Genomic DNA, 18,513 nt, shown 5'->3' with positions numbered 1-18,513 from the left:
TCTGTTGTTGTTACAGGGGTCCCTGGGCTCACCTGGCCCCCCCGGGAAGGAGGGAGCAAAAGGAGAAGCCGTAAGCCTTTGTCTTCCTCCCGTGTAATCCTTGACTTTCAGTGCAAGGCAGGCAGTTGAAATCAATCTGTATTGAGTGGAACATGTCTTGGGGATTTGTATGGCCATTTTAGGAGCGGCAGAAATAAATGGCAGGAGGTTAATAGCCCCAGCACTCTCACAGTACGTTTGCAGCGATGGCAGGTGTCGTATGGATTAGCCATCCTGAGAGGCTCCAGGGGCAGCTCTGTTACCATTCATTAAGATGGGAAAGGGGGCAGTCGTGGCAGCTTGTGTTTTGGGACCCACTACTGTGGCTGTGTTGGTTAATAACTGCAGAGCTTGGACATTTGTTTTAAGCTTGGCAAAGAGTCATTGGCTAGTGGAGGAGGCAGGGGATGCGGGGGAGAATCTTGTGGTTCCACAATGGACAAAGGTGAGAGAAAAAGGTGTCTCAGCCACAGAAGCAAGGACCTGAACTCTTCTTGTGCACTGTTAAAAGGTAAGAGCAAAGGAAGAGATTCAGGGTTAGCTCAAAGAAGGATGGGGTATGCCAAATATTGCCTTTAAGAGGACTACAGTTGAGGCTTAAAACCATAAACACATTTTCCATCATCTTATGTGTGTGTTTTGGAGCTTTCCCTCCTTTCCCCTGTTTGATTACCATCCCTTTGAATTATCTTTATCCTGATGATGGACCTTTATCATCTCATTCACTGTCCCTTTGTGGCAGTCATTTGGTGGTGACTAGAGGAACTTGGGGAAAGGAGTCTTTGGAAAGTCAGGCATATGCAAAAGTAGTGGTACGCAGCTTCCATTTCTAAAGCTTTACGTAATGACTGTTTTGAGACTTTACATATAAAACATTAGCATTTACCACTGATATTGTTGTTACTTGCAGGGTGAACCAGGACAGCCAGGAGCATTTGGACTGCCTGGGCCAGCAGGTCCAAAGGTAAGCTTTCCATTTCTTCTTTACAGGGACAGGTACATTTTTTCCACTAACTTTTTATATGTGTGGATTGCTTGAATTACTATTTGTTTATGACTTTGGTTATTCTCAATGGTGAATGAAGAAACTCAAAATGCTCATTTTCATCAGGGGTTTACTAGGCTATCAGCAATTAGGCAAGGTAAGTAAAAAGAAGAAATACCTTTTGTTCAAGCAACAGCATAGATGGAGAGGGTGAAGAGAACATGTTTTGGGGTACATAAGCCTTGTTTCATGTCTTCAGTAAGGTTTCCCAACTCTCACAAAGATGCAGGTGAGAATTATTATCCCTACTCTATGACGGGAAAAAAAAATAATCATGGAGAGATCCTGACTTGGATGTTCTGCCTATTTTGAGAGCCTCAGTTTTGCGCTGGTAGACAGTGGCAAAGTGATACAGAACTTGAGCCAATGCTTATATCACTGAGTTTGCTTCAAACAAGGTGCTTCTGAATGGAGATTTGGTGAGACTTAGCTGAGTGTCAGAAATGTGCCTAAATTTTGAAGCTCTTCTCATGGGCGATTCTTTAACCTCCTTCCAAAGTCTCAGGTCTCCTTGCCTTCTTCCCTGGTTACTGAGAGGACAACTGCTCATCTGCTGTTTTCAGTCTTGTTATAACACAAAAAGAAGATGGTGCACTAGATCAACAAGTGTGTTTTAAGGGGCATCATGCAGAGCAAATTCAGCTCAGCCTATGAAAGGTGCTGCAAGGGCAACAGATTGATTGCCCAAACTCACTTCACCCACTTCTGCTCCTGTACAAGCAAAGGTCATTAAGCATCACATCTTTCTGGAAGAGCCATATCTGATCATCTAAACCTCCCATTGAGTTCACTGATGCCTTTGTCCTCAAATAGGAGTTAAGTACCTGAGCACCTTTCCAGATGTAGTCCCAGTTGTCACTTGGCTCTATCTGAGAGGACTCTACAAAGTTCATTTATATAGGTCCTTCTGGGTTCCTCAGCTATGGAGAGGCTCTTTCTCCAAAGTGTCTTTTTTTCATGGAGGGAGATGTCCATAATTTCCTAAATTCTCATCAGGAGACTATTGGAATTAATGGTGTGTTTGTGGATTAGCGGAAATACTTGGCAGCCATCCAGTGGTTCTCTGCGGGAGCCATATTGCCTTCAGCAACACAAAGGGGTTGGTTGTGGAAGCTGCATGACAGCATGTTCAGCAGGGGATAAAATAACAGCTGCAAAGCAGGGCTGGGCTGGGCTGAGTGGAGGCACTCTGGATATCATTTTGTCCTTCAGTGGGATTTGGGAGTGGGTGAAATGAACTGGATTCATCATCCACAAATGCCTGTCAGCAGCATCTCTCCTACTGTATAAATAAGTACATATTTTCTCTATGTTCTGCATGTTTCCCATAGTAGAATTACAAACCAGTAGACTATATGATGCTCCTCGTGGTATGAAGTTCCTCACCCTTGCTTTGCAAATCTTTTACAAACCAAACTAAACAGAGGCATCTACATCTACCTCCAGAAGGGCCTGATCCTGGAAAATGCTCCCTATTTCCCACCAGGTTCATCAGGTACATATAGTTCAGCCAAGTAATGAGGCAATGCTGAATAGAAGTTCAGCACTATGGGCTGGGCAGGATAGATGCTGGTGGGGCTGGACCTAAAGACGTCTGACTAGGCAGTGCCAAGTGCTCCCAGGGAAGAGGTGAGCTTGGCTAACCGCAGCCTCTCAGCTACAGTGGCTAAATATAAAACCGTCGTGTGCTTTCACGGTGACTTTTATTTACTTCGACGGATGCACTGGCTATATGCAGTGTCCTTGAGCTGGATTGTGACCTGAGCTATTTTAAGAAACAATCCTGACTTCGCTGACAGGGCTTTAAAATCTAAAATATGAATGTACACTCCTTTTACCCCTTGGTGTAAAGACCAACCTCCTCGCTGGTGCGGAACAGGATGTGTAGAGATGGAGCTATTGGAAAGGTCACATCTCCAAATTACTGTTGTAATGATTTTTTTTTTTGCCAGATCACTTATTTTTATTTAAAGTCCTCAGCATCAATACAGTGGCTCTGGGCTCTACCCCAAGCTCCATGGAGAGCTACTTTGCAGTTTCTCTGGTTGGTTGCGATGCGGTCCTTCCCAGCTCAATCCATCTTCATTTGCATTGAGCCAGGCAAGCACAGTGCAGTATCAGTAGCTGTACGTGCACCCCAGGAAATTCAGCCCCCTGTTTATCTGCTTGGCTGAGGGATTTCCAGTTTTTTGCCTCAGTGGGAATTGCCAGCACTTTCTTTTAAGGATGTGCCTTGCAGCTTTTACAGACCTCATTAACTGTGTGAAGCTTCCAGTAGCACAGATAAGGGTCCTGCAGACTTCTGGTAATAGGACTGCAATCCACAGAGGTACCGTAATGGATGATGGGCCCATTAGGGTACACGTAGGGGTTACAGGAATGAAATGGCCTCAGTATGTAATCTGCTTTTACTGCTTTTGCTGCTCAGTGAAGTCTCCAGGGGAGATTGTTCCTAGCTCAGTGTCTTCATTGTAAAAATGTGTGGGGTTTTTGGTGGTGTTTTTTTTCTCTTTCATCAGACTTGGTGGATAAACTTCATTGTTCACCAAGAAGGAAGAATGATCCTGCTGGCTACGAGCTGGTGGAAGCAAAGAGCTCCTGAAGTCAGCCTTGTGCTAATCAGTGTTAGAACTTCTGGTTATAAAAGATGCCACGGTGGTATGAGATGGCATAAATATGTGGGACCTGGCAGGTTACTTTAAATGGAGTAAGTGGGTCCAGAGATAAAAGGCCATAGCTCAGGTCTCTCACTGTATGATATTACAGCAGTGAAACAAAGCTTGAATTTTTGAGACCAGGCGCTTTAGCCTGTAAAGTGACGAGTGGGGTTCCTCAAGGGTCGGTATTGGGACTGGTCCTGTTTAACATCTTTGACGACGACATGGACAGTGGGATTGAGTGCGCCCTCAGCAAGTCTGCCGACAACACCAAGCTGTGTGGTATGGTCAACACACTGGAGGGAAGGGATGCCATCCAGAGGGACCTTGACAGGCTTGAGAGCTGGGTCTGTGCGAACCGCATGAAGTTCGACAAGGCCAAGTGCAAAGTCCTGCATGTGTGTCAGGGCAATCCCAAGCACAAATACAGGCTGTGTGGAGAATGGATTGAGAGCAGCCCTGAGGAGAAAGACTCGGGGGTGATGGTTGAAGAGAAGCTCAACAGGAGCCGGCCATGTGCGCTTGCAGCCCAGAAGGCCAACTGTATCCTGGGCTGCATCAAAAGCAGTGTGGCCAGCAGGTCGAGGGAGGTGATTCTGCCCCTCTACTCTGCTCTCTTGAGACCCCACCTGCATTACTGCATCCAGCTCTGGGGCCCCCAACATAAGAAGGACATGGAGCTGTTGAGCGAGTCCAGAGGAGGGCCACAAAGATGACCAGAGGGCTGGAGCACCTCTGCTATGAAGACAGACTGAGAGAGTTGGGGATGTTCAGCCTGGTGAAGAAAAGACTCTGGGGAAACCTTCTAGCAGCCTTCCAGTATCTGGAGAGGGCCTACAGGAAAGCTGGAGAGGGGCGTTTTTACAAGGGCATGTAGTGATAGGACAAGAAGGAATGGTTTTAAACTGCAAGAGGGTAGATTTAGATTAGATATTAGGAAGAAATTCTCTGCTGTGAGGGTGGTGAGACACTGGCCCAGTTGCCCAGAGAAGTTGTGGCTGCCCCTCCCTGGCGGTGTTCAAGGCCAGGTTGGATGAGGCTTTGAGCAACCTGGCCTAGAGGAAAGGTGTCCCTGCCCATGGCAGGGGGATTGGAACTAGATGATCTTTGAGGTCCCTTGCAACCCAAACCATTCTATGTTTCTATGATTCTATGATTCTAAAATCCTGCAGCAAATATCCAACCTTTTCTTTCTTTTTTTTAATGTATCTTCAATAAAGTTTTAAAGAGATTTTTCATGGCTGTCATTGCAGTGGCACTGACATAGCTATAACATTCCCATCTGAAATGACAGTTATCTGCACTTGATAGAAAAAACAGAGGGAGAGGGAAAAAAAATCAAGCCTTTGGAATATAAAGTATTAGGTAAGAGTTTCATTTTGACAAATTTCCTTCTTCTTGTTTGCTTCAGCTGTCGAAGGTCTCACACTTCTCTGGTTTACCAGACATGATCTCAGCACAAGCCTTGAGTGGGATCAGCAAGTCTTCTCAGCCAAACAAACGCGGTTTCTCTCTCTATAATTTTTGCTGAGTATTACAACCATGTTTTATGTAACAATACTGAGTTGGACTTTGATAATTTGGACAACTTGGAGCAGGCATCTATTTCTGTAGGGGTTTCGCCTAGACTTTGATAGTAGTATTTTTCTGTGGGCTGAAGGCAGAGATTTAAGTGCCTGCCTGCTGCTCTCCCTCTGCCATTAGAGGACTTGCACCACTTCCTGACCTCGCGGATGTTGCCTGATGTTGCAGAAATCCCAGAGCTACTTTGCTTGTGCCTAAGCCCAGCTCTTGTTAACCTGTTTGTGAATCTTTCCCCCCCGCCAAGTTTGCTCTGTCGTTCGCTTCCATACTTAACACAGGTTCAACCACTTCACAGCTGGGCTGATGGACTGCTCACAAGCTTCAGGGCACAGCTTCATCTAGAAGCCATTAGAGCCACGAAGATGATTAAGGGAGTGGAACATCTCCCTTATGAGGAGAGGCTGAGGGAGCTGGGTCTCTTTAGCTTAGAGAAGAGGAGACTGAGGGGTGACCTCATTAATGTTTATAAATATGTAAAGGGCAAGTGTCAAGAGGATGGAGCCAGGCTCTTCTCAGTGACATCCCTTGACAGGACAAGGGGCAATGGGTGCAAGCTGGAACACAGGAGGTTCCACATAAATATGAGGAAAAACTTCTTTATGGTGAGGGTGACTGAACACTGGAACAGGCTGCCCAGAGAGGTTGTGGAGTCTCCTTCTCTGGAGACATTCAAAACCCGCCTGGACGCGTTCCTGTGTGATATGGTCTAGGCAATCCTGCTCCGGCAGGGGGATTGGACTAGATGATCTTTCGAGGTCCCTTCCAATCCCTAACATTCTGTGATTCTGTGATTCTGTGATCTGCTTTAACAAGCCACGTCTTCTCTGGCAGAGGGAGTGGACGGTTTTGGCAATACATTGCTTAAAGTGGAGGTGAAACACTAGCCAAGTACAGTCCAGCCAGCCTGACATGTCTGTGCTTAATGACTGCTCCAAATGAGATTGTCATTTGGGCTAAGGCAACTGTAAACAGTGGTGTGACATGACCAGCTTCCTGGGCACTTGCACTGGGACAAAAAAGCCTCGGGACTGCTAACAGTTCATTGCAAACACATCTCTCATTTTAATGTATTTTTTTTTTTAATAAGAAACATCTATTAATAAGAAACGTAGAAATCATTTAAGAATAAAATCTTGATCTGTTTTGAAGCTTCATCCGCTACAGCCACCCAATACAGGAGTTAACAAGATGACAAATGAGAAAGAAAAGGAAAGAGAGATAAATAACAAAATAATCAGCCAAACAGGTGATATAATAGATCTAACCAGTTCTCACTGGCCACTTTATCAGGCCCAGGCTGTCTCCATAGGGTGACCCTGAGGGCTGATCCTGTTCAGCTGAGGATCCAGACCATTTGCAACCACTGTAAGGCACATAAGTGCCTCTCACTCAGTGAGAGTGGTCTCCATTTCAGTTTATGTTCTCCAGGGAGAGAGTCAGTGTGTAACCAGCTGAAGAACTGCTGAAATGCACCTGATCCTCCTGCATTTCTCTCACTTATGCTGAAAATAAACACTGGAGAATATAGTTCTGATCTGTTTCTTTTCATTTACGCTTCAAAATATATAACACTTTGAAGTCTGTGGTTCGTTTATGCTGGGATACAGCCTTTGCTGCAATATTTGCAACACTGTACACCTGTGTTTCGTTCCACTGGCATCATGTTCAGGAGTCAAGACAGAGCTCAATCACCCTGCGCACAACAGGCAGTCAATGACTGCCATTGCCAAAACTTATGAAATAATCTGTAGAGAAACTTTCATGGGACATTTTGCCTTTGTAGGGCAAGACTGAAAGCAGAAGGATAAAATCCAGGTTGGATGGGCCCTTGAGCAAACTGGTCTAGTGGAAGGTGTCCCTTCCCATGGCAGGAAATAGATGATATTTAAGGTCCCTTCCAACCCAAACCATTCTATGATTCTATGAAATCTTGCTAATGTCTGAGTGCTGGGGACAGAAGTAAACATTGAGGTGTCACTTTGGGTAAGTAGATGGAAAGTCAGACGCTGCTCTGAGTGTTAGCACTGAGGCAGTCGAGAAGGCTTAACAGGCCCCTGTGAGCCCAGCAGTGCAAGCTACAGTTCTGAATGACTGATTTTATTCTTGGTCTTTTATGTGAAACAGTTTCTGATGTTTTACTGTATCTCAATTCCTTGCCAGGGATCTGAGGGAAAACAGGGTCCTCCAGGAATTAAAGGCTACGTAGGAGCACCGGTAAGTCATGGCTCTTATTAAGTTTTTGGCACTTTAGAAACTTTCTCTGCTTTTTCAGTGTATTCTGCCCACCTATATTTTTTTTTTCTAATTAAGTGGTATAGGGTATGTCTGACCACTTACCTGTACTATGTCCAAATAGTGAGATTTTCTTGACCTCACTGAGTTTCTTCTGACTTCTTTAAAAGAGAACAGACCTGTGGCCAGTAGAGAGATGTCAGTAGAAATTACTTGATGACCGAGATAACAGCTGGTGATTTTGTGATGCTCCCACTGTAATGCAGCTGCTTTGGTCTGTTTTGATGCACTATTTATATGGTGCTTGAAAACTTCATTATAACACCAAGAAAAAAATACCACCTCTCAGCAAGTTTCCAGTTGTATTTTCAAAACTGTCAGGCAATAGCTTTTGGGCTCAGGGGACAAACCTGCTTTGAATTAATGGACAGAAAGACCAAAATAAATCAGGTTCTATCAAGCTAACATCTCTGTCTTGTGGTCTCACCTTGGTAATTATGGAGGCAGCCTTTAAGCTGGTGTTGTAAAGGCTGATTGGATTTTCTGAGACTTAATGACCTGACCGTACATCAGGGCGCTTTAGTGTCATACCAGACATGCTCATGCACTCAAAGATTTCCCTGTGCCTGCCGAGGACTTGCTTTACAACTCACTACAAAGGGGTCCAATGTGTCCAAAAGAGCTTGACCACTTTTGTCTTTGCCCAAGTGCATTCTGTTTCCCTGTATGGTCTGAGGCTGAATTGTATTAGGCTTGAAGATGATGAAATGAATATGGGGGTGGCATTACCTGTCCATGTGGTAGACTTTTGCAGTATTAATGAGATAAACAGACAAAGCTGCTCCTTGAATCACCTTTGTGTGAGAAGCAAAGCACTCATGTGATGCACTGTTACCCAAGGTCTTACCCATTTCTATCATAAGATTGACATTTGGCTTGGGCTGCTGGGGAGGACCAAGGCAATAATCATCCACTCAGTCTACATGAGGGCCCCATAGTTATTAGTGCCTTAAAGGAGTCATATTTTTAAACCTCCTCACATTTGCTTTTTGCAAATAGTAGGGTTATTCTTTGCAGCATGGGAAGATGTGCAGGCTCGGTTTGGGTTGTTAGAGATGGACAAGGCTGTACAGAGTTTGCTCTCAGTCAGCCATGGCCTGAAATCTGAAAATCTTAATTATCTCAATCATCCTACGAGCTAAATAAACCCAAACATGTAGCTCTCATTAGCTTGGAGGAAGGGTCTACTATAGTGTAAAGTAAATTTAAATTCTAATGTATTATTAGAATAAGAAACGTCTTAAGCTTTGGCAGTTTTAAAGAGGTCACTACTGACTGAGCATATTTGTCTGCCTGTAGTCATTAGCTGGTTGCTCAGTTGCTACAATAAAGGTAAAATGCAAGGTGCTTCCTCTGCCAAGGGAAGGTGAAATCTGTTCCTGCCTGTTGAGTCGATCGCCTGTACTAGCATTACCCTCTTTCATCAAACTAAGGCCCAGCAAATGGTTCTCGTGTACCTGGGAGGAGATGAATTATGCAGCCCAGATGAACACTGGTATTGGATTCACGGTGCAAAAATGTGCTTGGGCCTCCAGGACAGGGATTATCTAGCATTTGCCAGTTCTCAGAGGTACCTGCTGTCTGCCTAGCTACCGCATCCAAAACCACCAGGAATGGGCATTCTTGCTTGTTTATGCAATAGGTTTTTCCATCAGTATTGTCTTCTACCTAAGTCCTCATCGTTTATGAGCAACATGAAAAATGCAGAGCATTGGTTGTTTTCCAGACCATCTGCAGCTGTGGTGTGTTCCCTGTCCCTCCACACTGCTGTTGGCAAGAGGGTCTTGTGTCTGCGGGCAATATAATATTACAGACGTTCTTGGGTCCACAGGTCATCCCTGCTCTGTGAGTCTGCTTAGACCATGCTTGTGGCCAGCTTTGAGGACTGGTGATGCAGCAAATGTCCTTGAGGTTCACTTGAATGTGTTGCGCAGACATGCACAATGTTTTGGTGAATAATTAGAGGAGGTAACTATGTCACTACTTGGACTGAGCTTTGTAATCTCTTTTTTTCTTTTATTTTTAGGGTCTACAAGGAGAAAGAGGAGAAAAAGGAATACGAGGAGACAAGGTATTCCTGCTACATGCTAGGAAAAGTCAGGCTGCCCTTTGCCTTTGCCCATTAGGTGGGACGGGCTGCCAGACCAGCAGCTCTGGGGTGGATTGATAATGAATTTCCTCACTGCACTGCGCCTCCTGATGCTGTTCAGGAATGACATCCCATGGGAGTGCAGGAGGACTTTACAGATCTCTGCTGTCCACTGAGCACACATTTAGGTACTTCTTGTCTGTGTGTAGCCAGGGATGAAGGAGAGAGAGGAGGAGTGGACTGCAGATATGACACTGGGGAGATGTAGCGGGGTGTCCACATTGTGTGCGCCACGTGAGAGTTGTGAATGACCACTGACTGCTGCTGACCATGTCTGCATCCAACATTTCCCCGTCTCACTGCAGTTGCTCAGATTATCCAACTTCTTATGTTTCTGTCTTCTCTCATCACCATAAGCTCAGTTTTTAATGAGTACCAGGTAATTTCTGTGTTAAAGGCTTCATCCAGCTGGTGCTGCTTCCTAGTTCTCTGCTCTCTCCTGTCTGGGAATAGCTGTTTTACACAGCATGGGACACTCTGGGATTCAAACCAGAGTGGTTCAAGAAAGAGGCCAAGTGCCTGTTATAACTGGAATAAGCACTTAAAAGCAGAGCTGGGCAGACACAAAATCTTTCATTATTTCAGTTTGCTCATCATGTTCAGAGATATCTCAGATGTGTCCACACTTCTGCTGCAGACCTGCCAGGCAGTGCTTAAGGCTCCCCAGAAATGCCACCAAAAGTGCATTTTGCTGCCCCTGCCAGGAGAAGCGGGTGCTGGCCCACTCCTGAGCCCCAGCAAGCAGTTGGAGATGGGGCATCAACAGACTCTCAGCCTGACCCATAATCCCTTTTCTCGTGCAGGCAAAACAGGCACCAGGGCCCTTCTTGCTTATGTCTCAAGTTCATCCTGAGACAGGAATATCTCAGTGCTGGCCTGGCAGCTTTGCCTGTGTTCAAGCTCTCTTTAGTGATATCTGGCTATATGTGTTTGTGCAAAAGAAGGAGTTGTTAGCTTGCTAGCGTGGCCTTGTTCCCATTTCTCAGTCTCCATCTCCTTCTGGAGAAGAAATTGGAGATTTACAACAAGCTTTTGCCTACTGGCAAAAATGATCAATAGACCCTTAGTGTGAGGTACTGCGTTTTGCTTTACCATGTATTAAGGTGTCCGTTCCCAATGTCCATTTTGTTGTTTATGATGAAGTAGCCATGACCATGTTCCATATTATCTATCCTCACTGTTGCAGCCAGAGCAAAAGGCTGGATCGTACTTTGTCTTTCTCGTGCTTTTGCCTCAGCCCTTTGCAGGACTGGCTCAGTGTGTTGTGTCTAGCCAGTGCCTCTGCTGCTTTTCTGGAGGCGAGGTTGTCTAATCTGCTGGAATATTTGGCTCCCGGAAGAAAATCCATCTTTCTGACATCACCGTGATGGGAGAGGAAGCTGGAACTGTGTGTGGGCAGGCAGCTGACTAAGCTAGAGGAAGATTAAAGTCGGGAAGAAATGAATTAGGTTGTGTTTCATTAAAAGGATATGCACAATTAGAGCTCCCTTTTTTAATTTTTTTTTTTTTCTGGAGCCGACAGATCTCTGTTACAACAATTGTACTTTGATTTTTTTCCAGGCTTTAATGCTGGTCTCAGAGCATCCACTGCCATTGCTTTAACTTCTACCAGTCAGTACTACTGTGAAAACAGTGGGCGTAAATTCAGCAGGCCAAATATTTCCTTGTCTGCTTTTCAGTCTGTAACTTGAATACCGACACCTACGCAACCTGTGTTTCTTTGTGCCTGTGGAGAAAAATGTTTATTATATTACATGAGAACAGTAGCCCATGCACTGAATATTGGTCTATTGAATCTGCACCCTAGTATGAAAAAAAGTCTAAATATCCCATAATACATCTTGCTGCTATACTCATATCGTGGGACCTCAGATGTAAATACTGAGGTTTTATAGTGAGGTTTCCAAATCCAGTATTATGGGTTACACCTGCACTTTAGGAGAGCCACTGCTCAGCATGAGTGATATCTCACGTCCTTTTGCATCCAATGGGCTGGCTGTAGACCCCAGGACAGACTCTGCAAGAGAAGCGTGATGCCAACATAAGCTGTATATGTATGTGATAACTGGCATGTTAATTTAGGCATGTATAGCAGTTCAACATGACATGAGGCATTGCTTTTGCTGCATATAAGCATGTGTCCATCCAGCAAATCCTTGTCTGTTGTAATGGAGTAGAGCTCATGTAAGGAGGCAATGGGGCTGGTCTGCTACTGCCAGGTCCCTCTGTGCAGTGGGTTTGCTCTCCTCCAGTCTTTCCCAGGACCCTGCAGACTCTTGGGAAATTATTTTTCCAACAAATCATTGAAATTGCTAACTGGTGAAAGTCAGAAAACAGCACCAAGGTTTGTGTGGAATTGGGATTTCCCCTGGTTGCTTATGACTCTTCACCTGAAGGGAGGTTGTAGCGGAGTGGGAGTCAGCCTCTTCTCCCAGGCAACTAGTGATAGGACATGAGGACATAGCCTCAAGCTTCACCAGGGGAGGTTCAGGTTGGACATTAGGAAGAATTTCTTCTCAGAAAAGGTCATTAGACATGGGAAGGGGCTGCCCGGGGAGGTGGTGGAGTCACCATCTCCGGAAGTGTTTAAGAAAAGACTGGACATGGCACTTAGTGCCATGGTCTAGTTGACATGGTGGTGTCAGGGCAATGGTTGGACTCGATGATCCCAGAGGTCTCTTCCAACCTGATTGATTCTGTGATTTTGTTACACTGCTTAAAACAGAAACACCAGTAGAGCAGAGAGGAAGGAAATGGAGTCTTGAAAAGAAAATTTGAGAATAAAACTTTTAATGTGATTTTTCTTTCTTTTGAAAAAAAAAAACCACCTTTCTCTAGCCTTTTTTAAAGAATGGGAAAAAATATTTATAATGACAGATTTTTCTGAACAAACAACTGAAAGCACAATCGTTTGGATTTTTTTCAAACAGCTTAAATAATACAGAATCACAGAATCACAGAATCAACCAGGTTGGAAGAGACCTCAGGGATCATCGAGTCCAACCGTTGCCCTGACACCACCCTGTCAACTAACCATGGCACTAAGTGCCATGTCCAGTCTTTTCTTAAACACATCCAGAGATGGTGACTCCACCACCTCCCTGGGCAGCCCATTCCACTGTCTACATTTGCCTTTCCCAGCCCCCATTACTAGCAGTAAGAGCATTGACACTTTTCTGGTTTGGCAGCTAAACCAGCATGTGTGAAGTACTCGTTGCTGCAGTGTATTGATGTTAAAAGTTCTCCTGGGAACACCCTGCACATTTTGTCAGCAATCCACCAGACTGCCACTTACTGAAAGTCTCAAATTCAGGATACTCATAGTTCAGTCAGTGCAAAAGAAACCATGAATGTAGAAACTATTGCCCCAAAAGCAAGTAGATCTGGATGTCCAATGGTGGTTTTCAGCTGCTTTCCGTAGGGCACAGGTCTCTCTAATTTCATTCCTTAGATACATAATTTTGAAATAACATTTCTGTTACAAGACTGACTTTCTAAAAGGGAAAAAGAAATAAATTGATTTACAAATCCATTTTTGACTTGCTGAATCAATGTAGTTTTTAAAAGGAACTAATTAAATCCAGTTCTGTAAGTGTGGGTTTGCAGATAATAACAGAGGTCTAACAGGGATCCTACAGGATAGTAACCAGAATTAAAATGTCTGAAACATTAAAAAAAAATAGAGTAAAACTAATATTTTGCTGCCACTCCTTGCATTTGTAGAATTTGTTTTTACATGCACGTTTATGTTAACAGTAGCAGTGTATGCGTGCATTTGGTAATGTGTATTCAGCTGTATGTGCCAGTCTATGCAAAATCAGTGTTTCATTTTACAGAGGTTTAACCATTTACACAGTAAGAGAAAGTCCCTATTTCAGAGAGTTTTAAACTAAACAGGCTGGAATGGTCAAGGGCCACGATATGTAAGAGAAAATGAAGTTCAGCAGCAGTGTGTTGTTGGGGTAAAGTAAACATTATCCTGGGATTTAAACAGAAGAATACTCTATAAAACATGAAATAATCTTTCTTCTCAAAGTTAGCCTCAGCTGTGTCCGGCTTTGGGCACCTAGCTACAGTGAAGACATGGAAATATAGGACAGTTCACAAATGAGAGCAATAAAAACGGTCAGAGGTCTGAAAAACATGTCCATGAAGAAAAGTTGAAAGCATTGAGGTTGTTTAGTCTAGAGAAGTTTGAAAGGAGAGTTTTGTAAGTCTTCAAATACATGAAAGATTATTGTAAAGATGAAGGGAACAGTCTGTTCTCTGTGGGGGGTTAGGGAAAGACATACTAGTTTGAAACTGTAGTGAGAAAAAGTCAGGTTTAGGTACAGAGGAAAAAAACATATCTTCAGGTATTAAAAATAAAGTAATGGAATAGATTGGCTGTGCACTTTGTGGACCATCTAACTCCGAAGACATATCAGAATAGATTAATTTTTCCCCCAGGTTATGGAAAGCAAAGGTGAAAAATGAAAGTTTTTTATTAACTGGGTAAAAATGAGTTATTACTGGATTGTGGATTCATTATTTTTGTAAGAGCTGTTCTGGGGTGATGTTCTCCTGGTGCACTTTGTCCGGTTTATATGAACCCACCTCAGCAGGCTGAGGAAGGATGCCTCTGTGGAAAGCTGGCACACAACCGCTTCTTGTCTCTAAATTCACATCCCAGCTATTTGGTCCTAAGTTTTCTAGATAGACAAATGCCAAGAGTTAGCAAAGTTAAAGAGGGTAACAGTTTCCTACTGACTACACTTGGTTCACCTCCTTGTTACTGGACAGAGGCTCACAGCAACTTTTCATAGTACAGATGTGGGGACTTCAGCCATTTTCTCTAGTGGGCTGGCTTGAATTTCTCTCCTTATTCCTCACTCTTGGAGCAGATAACATGGACATCTCTTGCAGAATGGTGACTTAACAATCACAGATTTGAGTTATAGTGATTCCTTCTCTTCTTTTCCAGGGAGAACGAGGCCTGGACGGGTTCCCTGGAAAGCCAGGTGTGGAGGGGAAACAGGTATGTGGCAAATACTCAGTGACTGGAGTATTTTCTTTGGAACAAGTGGAAGTTGGTTCTAAAACTGAGACTTACCCTGGGTGGCTGCTGAGTCATGGCAGGACCCTGCCACATCAGCAGTTTTTGTACTCCTTGTTCTAAGGATCTTTGTTGGCACACTTTTCTTTTTCTGTTTGTTTAGTTTTAGAATTAAATTGTAATGTAATATACATTTAAAGGAAATGCCAGTCCTTTAAACAGGATAGGTTAAATGTTTTTCTTAGTTTTCATTAAAGACATAAGGAAGCACGTATAAAAATTCAATTCTTTAAGCCTGATTTTTATAAACTCTTTTTTCCCTCCCACAACATGAAAGGGGGAGAACTGGATTTAATATATTTGGTTTGTTTTCAATGAGAAAGGCTTGGAACTATTTACATTTTTAAGACAAGATGAAACCAGAAAATGGTCTAAAAGATACATTTCTGCTGATTAGACAGGTAATGCTTTGTCTAAAACTGCTATCTGTAGATCTTACAAGACTGTTTTAATTATTCAGCGTATGATACCTAATGAGAGGCACCCTTTACTCCCAGGGATCTTCTAGTCTAAATAACAAAGGACAGAGTAAGAAGCAGAGGCTAAAGAGTGATTTGCCAAAAGCCACGCAGCTAATCATTGCCACCCTTGAGCCTGAAGCCTCCAGGCTGCTATGTCTCCATCCTATTCACTAGCCCTTGCTGTTTTCCTTTCTGGAAAGGATCATTTGGAGGCACGTTTTTGTGTTTGCAGAGGTGGAGGAGCTGCATGTCAAATCCTCAGGATAGCTTGTCTTTGGGTGGTTTAGTCTGGAGAAGACAAGATTGAGGGGGGATCTTATCAATGCTTACAAATATCTTAGGGGTGGGTGTCAAGAGGAGGGGGCCAGACTTTTTTCAGTGGTGCCCAGTGACAGGACGAGGGGCAATGGGCACAAATTGAAACATGGGAAGTTCCATCTGACTATGAGGAAAAACTTCTTTACTTCGAGGGTGACAGAGCACTGGAACAGGATGCCCAGGGAGGGTGGGGAGTCTCCTTCTCTGGAGATATTCAAAACCCGCCTGGACGCGACCCTGTGCACCGTGCTTTAGGGGAACCTGCTTTGGCAGGGAGTTGGACTAGATGATCTCGAGACGTCCCTTCCAACAACAACCATTCTGTGATTCTGTGATCCTGCTGCTCACACAGAAGAAATGGCTGCTGGGCTCTGACTTGAATGTGCTTTACGAGCATGGCAGCCATGTGCCTTGCTCTCGCTCTTTTACTAACCAGAGTTTCAACTTGACTTTGTTGGGAAGTACTTTTGTTTCCATATCAGACATGACTTTTGTATTTAGACGGCAAGTTATAGAGACATTAGCAGCCTTAATATCTGTTAAATCTGCATCTTCCTCTCTGTGAGGTGATAGAGATTATTGCACTAATTTTTTTTCTGCTTCTCCACAGGGGATTTGACAGTTAATCACCGCTTTTTGTATGCTCTGTTCCTCAGCCACAGTTTACCCTGTACCAAGAAGTATTTGTCTAGTTAGTGTTTATCACTATCCTTATAAGATGGAAATGTTTTCTGGTGGTAGAGGCGGCACTGGAATCACAATGAACTATATTCACTATGCCTGTTACATTGCTTACAGGACTGGTTTATACTTGCAGCAAATGTGGATGAAGTGAGAAATTGCAGAGGGTTGTGAACATGGATGCTGATTGTTTACTGCTTCTAAGGAACAATTTCTCCAAGTGACACTCTATTACATTAGTTGGGTTTTTCTAAGTTTTTTTGCCTTTTTCATGTCTAGACACCTAGCAGCGGGCAAATCTTCATGCCTGAATTTTATCCTAAATTTTGTGCTTGACACGGATGTACTCCCTGAAATGCAATCCATCTGAACCAGCTGAAATTGGATCGCTGTTATCATGGCTGCTGTGGCATCTGCATCCTTATTCCCCTGCCTCTCTGGTCAGCAGAGCCAAAGAAGCCTTGTGTGTTGTATTAGCTCCTACCCCAGCTCATCGGGACATAATTGTTTGTGCTGCTGATACCCAAACCTACAGCCTTATGTTTCTCCTGTATGTTAAGGGAATTGCAATTGATGACCTGCAATATGTAAAACAAAGATTTTTCTCTCCGTTTTACTTTCTTATAGGGCCCTGCTGGCAGCCCAGGCCCTCCAGGTGCCAGTGGGACCAAAGGAGAAAAGGTGAGTTGAATGGGATGCACGGGAGGGGTTTGGACACACATTTATTAATTCCTCCTTGGGCTCCCAGTGCTGGAAATATCAGAGCTGTTGGCCTAATATTTATCTCATTTGTGTATAAGTGAAGCTTATATGCATTTAAATGTTTCACTTTTTTGATGTTGCTTCAGCTTGAAATGGGTATAAATGAGTGTTAAACCATGTCTGGTTATAGCTTCTCTACTCTTGGCTTAACCCTCGTGGTGGGAGTAGAAGGAAGTAGAGAGTAGTTTGGCCCAGGATATCTTCCTCACCTAAGAAAGGTGAGTAGAAATGTCAATATGTTTGTGTAGATGCCAGTTTTCTGACCTGGGAGATATAGAATTGACTCAGAAATTGCCAATCAAACAAGCCCAACCCTCCTACCTGCAAAACAATTTTTCACTACTCTCAGCAGCAATTTTGACCTCATTATTTTACAGAGTTGTTAGAGTTTCCAGGGCAGCTTTATGGTTCCCTCTCTGCTAGAGGTGGCGTGGTTTCCGTATTTCCTACCCAGTTCTCTGGCATGAGTGGAAAGGCATGCCCGGTTCTGGATTTTATTTCTCCTTTTCTCCTCCACATAAGGCAGTGAGCCTTATCCAAGAATGCAGAGATCAGAAGCAAATCTATTTCCCATTATTTTCCCACTCAGACTCAACAGCTATAGGTGAGGCTTCAGAAGCACCCACAAGCAGGGCACATCCGCTGTAGTGATAAGCAACAACAGGATCTTTGTGCTCCAGCATGTGTGCAGTAGAGAGCAATCTTGAGTTCATAACACTTCATCTATATCTCTGAAGTGACTGCATTTGTTGCTTCCAGAAGATGTTTAGCTCCTTGCTCCATTACTTTCAGTGCAGCTGATGTGTGTCTCTTCAGTCCTTCTGCCATAGTATGAACTTTCTTTAGGATAAATAACAAATAGTAATTAAACATGCCTTAAGAGGAAATAGCATGAAAGATGTGTTGGGTCATTCAGAGACCTACATGAATAATGAATAAAGACAGTGTGAAAGTAAGCTATATGATAATTTTTGCATTAGTCTGTACCTAAAGTTAAGGGAATACCTTCTGGAGGCTTAGTCTTAAAGCATAATAAATAGTGGACACTGCTGGAAAAAAATGTGCTGGAGCCAATTGATAGCCTAGATGGCAATAAATCATGTGAAGAAGGTGTAGCACCTCAGTGTCCTGCAAACATTTATAACGTCATTCTGCTCTATAAAATGACTTGGGGAAAATGGTACCATTTCTAACTTTTTTTTTTCCTTTTTTCCAAAGATTTGTTGCTCATTAACAAACAAAAGCATTTTGGCCCCTAAATATCCATCCTACAGACTCTGATAGGGATCTAAGCGTCAATCAGATTTATTTGTGTGGTATGTGTACGCCAATTATAAGATTTTTGAAGCTCAAATTTAATGTTATGGTGCATCCAGTGCATCATTCATTTTAAGTCACTAAATGTCATTAAAATCAATGTGTAACATCAC

At 43.6% G+C, this 18,513-nt stretch overlaps 1 protein-coding gene across 1 annotated transcript in view; it reads left to right on the top strand.

The window, feature by feature from the left end:
- Positions 1-18,513, top strand: part of COL22A1 (collagen type XXII alpha 1 chain) — a 223,894-nt gene that overhangs the window by 109,196 nt on the left and 96,185 nt on the right. The window contains exons 12-18 of the mRNA XM_068396530.1: positions 17-70; positions 950-1,003; positions 7,486-7,539; positions 9,644-9,688; positions 14,730-14,783; positions 16,949-17,002; positions 17,716-17,724. Coding sequence (XP_068252631.1) covers positions 17-70; positions 950-1,003; positions 7,486-7,539; positions 9,644-9,688; positions 14,730-14,783; positions 16,949-17,002; positions 17,716-17,724 — 324 coding nt within the window. The remainder of the gene's footprint in view (positions 1-16; positions 71-949; positions 1,004-7,485; positions 7,540-9,643; positions 9,689-14,729; positions 14,784-16,948; positions 17,003-17,715; positions 17,725-18,513) is intronic.

The sequence above is a fragment of the Nyctibius grandis genome, chromosome 3 (assembly GCF_013368605.1).
Source record: "Nyctibius grandis isolate bNycGra1 chromosome 3, bNycGra1.pri, whole genome shotgun sequence".
In the NCBI taxonomy this organism is placed as follows: domain Eukaryota; kingdom Metazoa; phylum Chordata; class Aves; order Nyctibiiformes; family Nyctibiidae; genus Nyctibius; species Nyctibius grandis.
Note: the sequence above shows the minus strand (reverse complement) of the source record. Positions and strands in the feature narration are given on the sequence as shown.